We start from the raw sequence: 9309 nt of genomic DNA, 5'->3' as shown, positions 1-9309 counted from the left end.
ATTACTAATCAGATTTGTTTTTCAATTAGAAACCCCCCAAACACTGAAGAGACGAGATAGATGTAATGTGAAATACAGGGTAGGAGGCTTCTGCCCTGCCTGTTTTTCTCTTCATTTCCCCTGCCCCTCCCTTCCCCTCTTCCTCTCCTCCCTTTCCTAGTGAAGGGCTTTGGCTGGGTGACTTCTCTCTCCCGGCTCCCCCGGCTCCTAGGCCACCGTCCTGTGATCTGTGTCCACTGATCATCCTTCCTTGGAACCTCGTGTGAGCTTAGGTCTCCGCAGAGCCTTTTGCCACAAAACAAGACCCGTCTGTCCGGGTTCTCCAGGAAGCAGCAGACAGGGAGATGTGTTCAGCTGATCCCTGGGGGATGGACAATCCTGATTTTCCTTTAAGAATTTTTGTACATCTAGTCTCCTTTTTTCAGCTGAGCTTTGGGGAAACCTGTATTTAATCCGTGTTTAAGATCAGGGGATATTGGGACAAGGAGGAGGAGCTTGGTGGGTGGGATTAGCCCCCCATCGAATGAGCCACCAGCTCGTGAGCTCCCCCATATTTGGTGCTGTCAAAGTGGCTGCCCCCGGAGCCCCGCTGGTGAGGGGAAGCAACGTTCCCCAAATCCAGCACTTTCCTCCGTGCCCCGTGGCTGTCCACACAGCCTGCGTCTCCCACGTCACCTTCTAAGTTTGACTTCCTTGACTCAGCCTGTCTCTCCTTGATCCCCCTCCCATTCTGGTGGCTCAGAGACGCTTCCCAGCCCTCCCTTCTCCCCCAGGCTCTAAGGCTCTGGTAGACGCGGACGCCCCCTCTCCGATTCCCTTCCCCTTCTGTGACCCAAAGTTAGGGCAAGTGGAGGAAGGGAGCCCCCCAGATAAGGGGGAGAAAGGCCCCTGGCCGGCAGGGGCTGAGCGGCTGTCCTCGTCCAACAGTCGCCGAGGCCTCTGGGACTGGCTGCGGGGGGAGGGGGTTAGCGTGACCTTGGAGCGGACATTCTTGGCTGGCCATGTGGCCTGGACTGGCAGGGACAGCTGCGGGCTGGGCGGGGGCCGGACGAGCCGTTTCTCGGGTGTCATGCTCTCCCTCCGCCCAGGGCCCCTCCGTCCTTTGTTCCTCTAGCCGGGGGGAGGCCGCCTCTTCCATCTCCTGGGAGATGTGAGCCGGGGGGTCGTGCCCTGTGGCACCGAGCTTCGGGCTGGCTGGTTCCGCTCTTCGCTGAGGGGCCGCTCCTGGGATTTCGGATCGCTTTGGGGGCCTTGGGGGTGGGGCGGAGCCGGAGATGGGACAGGACCAGTCCAAACAACAGATTGAGAAGGGGCTGCAGCTCTACCAGTCGAACCAGACGGAGAAGGCCCTGCAGGTGTGGATGAGGATGCTGGAGAAGAGCACAGACCTCGTGGGCCGGTTCCGCGTCCTGGGCTGCCTGGTCACCGCGCACTCAGAAATGGGCCGCTACAAGGATATGCTGAAGGTAAGGAGGGGCTTGCGCTGCGCTCCCCCGGTCATCGGAGAGGGTCCGGTGGGGGAGCCGGCCCACAGCGTCGGACCCCCCGGGGGGGAGAGGGGCCTCCTGCGGACCCAAGGAAGGCCGCTTTGGGGAAGCCCATAGCAGGGGGCCCTCCTTTTCTCCCCCTCCGGAGGAGGTGCCAGCTGGAATTGGGGGGCACCATCTCCATCTCCTTGGGCTTCAGATCCCAGACTGTCGCGCCCCTGCTTTCCCGGGGCCCGGGACCTGGAGGGGGGCTCTCGGACCCCGGCTGAGGGCAGGGCCCGGGGTCAGTTTGCCGTGGTGCAGATCGACACGGCCCGGGAACTGGAAGACGCCGACTACCTCATGGAGAGCTACCTGAACCTGGCCCGCAGCAACGAGAAGCTCTGCGAGTTCCAGAAGACCATCTCCTACTGTAAGACCTGCCTCAACATGCAGGGCATCCGGGTGGGCCAGCAGCTCAACGGGCAGGTCAGCCTGAGCATGGGCAACGCCTTTCTGGGACTCAGCCTCTTCCAGAAGGCCCTGGAGAGCTTCGAGAAGGCCCTGCGCTACGCCCACAACAACGACGACAAGATGCTCGAGTGCCGCGTCTGCTGCAGTCTGGGCAACTTCTACTCCCAGGTCAAGGTTGGTGGGGCCGGGGCAGGGGAGCCCCGAGGTAGGCCCTGGGGAGGGGGCGGGCAGAGTGGACCCTACCCCTTCCGCCCCGGCCCTGACCGGCGCTGGAAGGGTCCTCCCTGAAACTTGAGCCGAGCCAGGCCGCCCCTGTTTGTTCCCTGTGCCCGCCCCTCCGGCTCCAGGACTACGAGAAAGCTCTGTTCTTCCCCTGCAAAGCCGCCGAGCTGGTGAACGACTACGGCAAGGGCTGGAGCCTCAAGTACCGCGCCATGAGTCAGTACCACATGGCCGTGGCCTATCGGAAACTCGGGCACCTGGGGGATTCCATGGAGTGCTGTGAGGTGGGCCTGGGGCCGGGGGAGGGGGTCGCCGGAGGAGGGGGTCGCCGGGGGAGGGGGTGGCTGGGGAAGGGGGCCGACGGGGGAGGGAGCTGCCGGGGGAGGGGGCGGCCGGGGCAGGTCCAAGGCCAAAATTGCTTTTCCTTCTTTCAATCCCAACCTTGGTACCTTAGAGACCTGGTCTAGAGCACCTCAGAATCCGTGCGGTTCTTAGCCTAGGCCCACTCCCCACCCAGCTCTCCGGCATCCCCTTCCCCACCAGCGCCACTAGGCCTAATTGTCGGGGCTGCTGATTAACGCTCCTCGTTAGCAGGGAGCCCTGCCTGTTGTAAAGTGCCACGGGAGCTCTCGGGAGAGAGGGGTATTATGGGGCAGGGAGCTGTCCCTCCCCTTGTCCTTCTGGGGTGGGGGGCCATTGGGATTGAAGGCCTCTGCCTCCCAGGAGTCCATGAAGATTGCCCTCCAGCACGGGGACCGGCCCCTCCAGGCTCTGTGTCTCCTCTGTTTTGCTGACATCCACCGGAGCCGCAGAGACTTGGAGGTAAGGCAGCCGAGTCCGGAGGGGCCTTGCTTTGCTGGGGGGGAGGGGAGTTGGCTGAGCCCAGAAGGAAAATGGGTCCTGGGGTTGGGGGAATGGGGAGGAGTGGACCTGACCCCCACTATCTCCCCGCCCCCTCCAACCCCCCATCCCACAGACAGCCTTCCCTAGGTACGACTCTGCCATGAGCATCATGACGGAGATCGGAAACCGACTGGGGCAGGTGCATGTCCTGCTGGGCGTGGCCAAGTGCTGGGTGACCAGGAAGGAGCCGGAGAAGGTGAGCTCGGCCCCCGGGCCCCTCCCCCATCCCGACAGGGCCTGAGCAGGGATTGGCTCCCCCGTGGGCACCCAGCGAGGGAGTCCTGCAGGCCCTGGGCTGCCTGGGGGGCTTCCAACATTTGTTAGGGCGTCATAGGCGAGGCATTTTGTTACGGACCGAGAAAGGCGGAGGAAAGCCCCCTGTCTCTTCCCACAAGGAGATTGGGCGGGACTTGGGGCGTATGGAGCCTTCCACAGGAAAGGGAAATACCAGGTAGTGCACGAGGGGAGCGTGAGGAGTCAGGCGTGCACGAGGGAACGCTGAGGAGGTAACCAAGGAAACGAGAAAAATCAGGCAAGAATGAGGAGAGCCCGCGCGCCGGCGGGGCGGCCATGTCTGCCTCTCGGAGGCCGAGGCGTGTCGGAAGGACCCGAGTGCTCACCTCAAAGCGGTTTCATGCCAGGGGCGATGGGGGCCAACCGCCGACAGTTTTAATGAAGAAGAGCATAGATTTATACCTTGGGAGGGCGCGAATGGCAGCTGTGGTGAGGGGGAGGCCGGAGGCAGGGGGACTAATTAAAAAAATATTGGGGTGGTTGAGTCTTGAAAGAGCCTGGGGAACTAAGAGCCAGAGGGGAGGAGCGTGGGCATCCTAGGCATGGGCTCAGGTGCGAGAAACAGCACGAAAAGAAACCTAAAATATAGGAAGGTACCATATTGTGAAGAGCCGCAAGGGCCAAAAAGGATTTGGTTTGGAAGGTACGAGCAAGCTCCTGGGCTTTTCTGAACTGTGTTTTGTTTTTGTTTTTTTTTTAAATCAAATGGCGAGCTTGTGGAAGGGGGTTTGCCATGGAGAGATTTGGGGGAGGGACATCAGTACGGGGCCTATTTGGAGAGTGGGGAGAGGTTTGTGACAAGAAACCAATGAGAAGGGCTTCAGTAAGAGAGAGAAGAGGGATGCTTGAAAGGGACGGATGCTTGGATACGGGGCTGATGGGAAGAAAAGCCATAAGGGACCCCAAAGTTCCAAGCCCGGCGCTATGGGAAAGGGTAATGTCATTAGCAGAAGTGGGCAGGTGAAATCACCCATCTTGAGCCTGAGTTAGTCTCCGCCATCGTCTCAGCGAATTGGCTGCTCGCGTTCCCTCCCCCTCTCTTGCCCCTGTTTGAGAGGTGGGCACCAAGCTCAGGGAGCCTGAGATCAGTTGGCGGCGCCGTTGCCCAAACCCACATCCTCGGAGCGGCCTTCGGCTACCGGGGTCCACAGGGAAGGCGGAGGATTCATTCTCTTGTTCGCCGGCTGAGATGCGCGAGTGGAATTGTGGGTGTTCCCGGGCACAAACGGAGCAGAAAGTAGAGAGACGTTCCCATTGGAGAGCCGCCCATAGTCGGTGATGGCGGCTCTTGGGAGAATCGATGGGATCACTCACAGAATAGAGAGAGTCCAGGGCCTAGACTGGACTCATGGCCAGGGAGGACGTTACCGGCAGGTCAGGGCAGACCGAGAAAACGCTACGGAACCAAGGGGCTGCTGAGAAAAGGGCTGCCCTCTCCATGTTTTCTTTGTCTTCTCTTTGGTTTGGAAAGAAAGCACGAGAGTGGAGGTGAGACCTGAGATGAGGTGCTGGCTCCTGGGTCTCTCCTAGTCCCCCCAGAGCTGGCGGCTGTGGGGGCCGAGACCCGAGCCAGCCAGCGGGAGCTAGCCAAAGGCAGAGCCCCGGGCTCCCTGTGGTGGGCGGCCTTGTAATGGAGGAGACCTGGCAGCCTGGGGGTGGGTCTGAGCGGGGAGGGTAGCCCGGAAATCCCTTCCCTTGCCCTCCAGCCCCAGTTGTCTGTCCCATGTCTCTCTCCTTGAACCTCCGCTCAGGCTTTAGACGTCATCGAAAAGGCTCAGGACCTGGCTGAGGGATTGGGGAACAAGGTAAGGCTGCTTCCTTCCCTCTGGGGCCTTCCCGGCGCCTTCAGAATCCAGGCAGAGTGGGGGAGCTATCGGGGACCCGGGGCTCGGGGGGGGAGCGGACGCAGGGTCTCACCCACTGTCCCACAGACCTGCCTGAACCCCTCTCCTACCCCAGCCCTGCCCCTGGTGCCCGGGGCCTAAAGGTAAAAAGCGGGCGGGGGAAGCCACGGAGAGTTACTTGCGAGGAGCCCCTGCGTGGCCCTCCGTCCGTCAGTCTCGTCCTTCCCTCCGCCCGCCCCCTCCGGGTCCAGCTGAGTCAGCTGAAGCTGCACTGCCTGAGCGAGGGCATCTACCGCAGCCGGGGGCAGCAGCGCGAGCTGCGGGCCCACGTCGTGCGCTTCCACGAGTGTGTCGAGGAGACGGAGCTCTACTGCGGCCTGTGCGGGGAGTCCATCGGCGAGCGCAACAACCGGCTGCAGGCCCTGCCGTGCTCCCACTTCTTCCACCTCAGGTAAAGGCTGGGACTGCGGCGGGGCCCGTGGGGGGCGGCGGATCCCCTCAGACGGCCCGGGGCGTGGCGGAGGCCTTGTTACGTTTCCATGAGGCCCCCGCTCAGGCTTACACTGCACAAGAAGGGCCCCTGGGGAGGGGCGGTGGAAGGCTCACGTCTCGAGGGGGCCCGTGTAGGACCGGCGCAGGTGAGCTAGCAAGCAGGCCAGGAGAAACCCACTTTGTCCCTACAGGTGCCTCCAGAACCACGGGACCCGGAGCTGCCCCAACTGCCGCCGTTCATCCATGAAGCCGGGTTTTGTGTGACGGAGGGACTGCTCCATTCCTGGAGTGGCCTGAGGGGGAACGGTTCCTCCTCCTGCCCTCCCTCCCCTGTCACCCCGAGGCTCTGGGGTCCTGCCCCTGCCCCTGGGGACTTCGGCATCCTTAGCCTGCTCAGAGCCTTCACGCCTCCACTGCCAAAGCCACGTCCTCATCGGGTCTTCCCCCTGGAATTCCGCCCAGAAGCTTTGTTTCCAGCCCAGAGGGGTCACGTTTCCTTGTCCGTGTCACCCCCCGTGTCCCTGCCCCTCCACGGTCCTGTAGCATTCCTGGCTGCCGTGTTCTGCCCTTAACCTACATGGATCAGCCCGCTTTTCTCCCTTCCAAGGGTCTCTTGAACCCAGGCCACTCCCCGCCGAAGGGGAAGCCGGATTGCTGTCTGTGGTGGCGGCAGTGACTGGGATTCCCCTGCCTTGCACCCCCTCCCCTGGGATTGGGGGCCTCACTTCCCCGAGACGGTGCACACGCTCTTCGGGATCCTTTGTCCCTCCCCACCTTGCCTAGGCTTGGGCCAGCGGATCTGGCATCTGGCGGGAAGCAGCCCTCCCCCTAGCCCCGACACCGCCCTCCCCCCCAGCCCCGACGCCACCCTCCACTTGTTTGTATTCTGTTCTTTATAGAAAAAAAATAAATCATTTCTATGCAGGACTGAGTTATCTAACGGACCCTTTACAGAAAAACTCAAGTCAGTCATTCCTGCCCAGCTCTGAGGACATCCACCACAGCCTTCCACCAAGACGCATGTGGGCGGGCATCAGGAATGACCAGAGACTCGTTGGGGAAACAGCCATTCAACAAACATTAAGCACCTGCAGTGTGCAAAGTAATTTACTAGATGTTAAAAAACTACAAAAAGTTGGTCCATATAAAACTTGTCTCTGACTCTGAGAAGTGTATACATTGTAGATGACATACTAGCTAGAACGTCATATATTATACAAGAACGATTTCGGTGTAGGAAAGCAATAAGCATTTATTAAGCACCTACTGTGTGGCAGCCTTCTACCAAGAGAGATGACCGTTGGGCTGTGATCTGAGAAGCACATTAAGCTTAAGTAATTTGCTTTGTCTCACACAGGTTCTGTCGGAGGCAGACTCTAAGCTTCCTGACTCTAAGCTCAGCATTCTATCCATTCAAGAAGTTTACCCCCTTTGCCCTCCAAAAATGGACTGGAAGGTCCACATTGTTACAATGACTGCCTCATTCATGTGTGTGTACACACACACACACACACACACACACACACACACACACACACACGCCGTGGTATTCTGGCTCATACTCAGTATCGAACGCATTCTGACAAGAACGAAACGCTTCAGCACTTGACGCCTGCTCCACTTGTCACTTGATTCTGGTGGCGGTGGAACAGTTAGGGGTGTGAGAGTGACCGGGCCCCCTGCCCAGCCCCAGCTGCTGCCGCCGCCGCTGCTTCTCCCCCACAAAGGTGGTCGCGGACAGGGCCCGGGGCCCCCACGTTGAGGGCCGGCAGGATGGGGGGCTACAAAACGGTAGTACTGGCAGGAACTCCAAAGAGATGGGCTTGGAAGGCCAAGGGCTCCTGGCGGCAGCGGGTGAGGGGCCGTGGCTTCTGCCTCCGCAGCCAGTGTCTCCCCCTCCACGTTTATGCAATGAGGGACTGGGGGAGAGTGTAAAGGCTCAGCTTCCTCAGGAGTCAGGAAGGGAGGAACTCTGGCCTCTTTCTCTGCAGCTGGAAGCCCCCTTTGCCCTTTAGGGGAACTGGGTGGGAAGAGATGGTTAGGCTGCAGACTGGGGGGACGCTCCTCACAGAAAAAAGCCATTCAGTCCTCGTCATGTTTGCCCCTCGGGCTTTCTGGAACCAGGTAAGAACAAATCCTGTGGCACCACTGTATACACGTGCCCCTGGATATATTGCTACATGTGCACAAATGTACACGTACACGGGGATCTGGCAGAATAGCTTACAAACATTATTTTGTCCTCTCGACAGCCCTGAGGGGTAGCTGCTGTCATTACCTTCATTTCACAAATGGGGAACCAAGCGCGTCGGCCACACTACTGAACAGACTTGTACTTGTCTTCCTGACTATAGAGTCAACGCTCTCTCCATACAATCCAACTGGCCCTTGAGTTTTATCAGAGACTAAGAATTAGCCCTAGAACTGTGCCCAGAGGGCAACTCTCTGAGCCAGCAATACCACTTCCAGGTCTGTATCATAACAGAGTAGGGACCCAGACGGGCAAAAATAATTGGGTTCCTTTTGTGGTGGTCAAGAATAGGGAACTCGGGGGAATGCTCATCAATTGGGAAATGCCTTAAAAAGCTGTGAAAGGGCAGCAGTGGGGACTTAACACTCTGGCTGTGTGACCCTGGGCAAGTCACTTAACCCCAATTGCCTCAGCCAAAAAAAAGCTGTGATATAAAGGAATATTATAGTGCCCTAAGGGATGCTGAGCGAGCAGACATCAGAAAAACCTAGAAAGACTTGTATGAACTAATGCGAGTGAGGCGAGCAGAACCAGGAGAATGTCACACAGAGTCCCGGCAACACTGCACAGTGATTAACTAGGAATGACCTGGCTCTTCCCAACAATGATCCAAGACAAATCCCACAAGACTCACGATGAAAAATGTTACCCACACTCGGGAGTCTGAACGCAGATCAGAGCGGACTATTCTCATTTTATTTTTTTTCATGGCTTTTTCCTTTTGCAAATTGTTCTTTCACAACGTGACTAATAGGGAAATTGTTTTTACAGGATTTTATCTATATTAGGGAGAGAGGGGGAAAATTTGGACTCAAAATGTCATTAAAATGTTTAGCCCTGGACAGAAACCTATGTGTACTTTCCTTGTCGGGAGCTGCCCAACTTTCCTCAGTGTCAGGGAACGATAAGGGAAGAAGCTTTGAGAAAAAAGAAACAGTTCATTCTTCTGTTCAGTAAGATAAGGAGTGTGTGTCCTTTGCAGGGTTTGTGGAAAGGCAAGTAATTGTTTTTTCTAATTTGCAATAGCTTTTTATTTTTCTAAATCCATGCAAAGATTGTTTTCAACATTCACCCTTACCAAACCTTGGGTTCCAAATTCTTCCTCCCCCCTCCCCTAGACAGCAAGTCATTCAGTATTACATGTGCAATTCTTCTAAACATATTTGCACGTGTTTCATACCGCGAACAAAATAACAGAACAAAAGGAAAAAATGAGAAAGGAAAAAAGCAAACAACAAAAAGTGGGAATCCCGCGTTGTGGTCCACCCTCAGTTCCCACAGTCCTCTCTGGGTGGACTCGGCTCTCTCCACCGCAAGATCATTGGAACGAGCCTGAATCAAGAGCCACGTCTGTCAGAATTGA

At 57.8% G+C, this 9309-nt stretch overlaps 1 protein-coding gene across 1 annotated transcript; it reads left to right on the top strand.

The window, feature by feature from the left end:
- Window positions 1-314: 314 nt before the first annotated feature.
- RAPSN (receptor associated protein of the synapse) lies at window positions 315-6622 on the top strand. The gene is made up of 8 exons (XM_051964901.1): window positions 315-1466; window positions 1776-2114; window positions 2288-2446; window positions 2886-2984; window positions 3139-3261; window positions 5111-5164; window positions 5455-5654; window positions 5887-6622. Exons 1-8 carry the CDS (start codon window positions 1275-1277, stop codon window positions 5957-5959), a joined length of 1239 nt encoding a protein of 412 aa, XP_051820861.1. The 5' UTR covers window positions 315-1274; the 3' UTR covers window positions 5960-6622.
- The last annotated feature ends 2687 nt before the right edge of the window (window positions 6623-9309 follow it).

This window comes from Antechinus flavipes, chromosome 6 (genome assembly GCF_016432865.1).
Source record: "Antechinus flavipes isolate AdamAnt ecotype Samford, QLD, Australia chromosome 6, AdamAnt_v2, whole genome shotgun sequence".
Classification (NCBI taxonomy): domain Eukaryota; kingdom Metazoa; phylum Chordata; class Mammalia; order Dasyuromorphia; family Dasyuridae; genus Antechinus; species Antechinus flavipes.
This window is presented reverse-complemented; position numbering and strand designations above follow the sequence as displayed.

What these genes read in the sequence shown, in the direction of transcription:
- RAPSN (XM_051964901.1), top strand. Translation starts at nt 1,275, where the DNA reads ATGGGACAGGACCAGTCCAAACAACAGATTGAGAAGGGGCTGCAGCTC. An exon ending in ACTTCTACTCCCAGGTCAAG is followed by an intron (nt 2,115 to 2,287) that starts GTTGGTGGGGCC and finishes CTCCGGCTCCAG; the next exon opens with GACTACGAGAAAGCTCTGTT. An exon ending in TCCCACTTCTTCCACCTCAG is followed by an intron (nt 5,655 to 5,886) that starts GTAAAGGCTGGG and finishes TTGTCCCTACAG; the next exon opens with GTGCCTCCAGAACCACGGGA.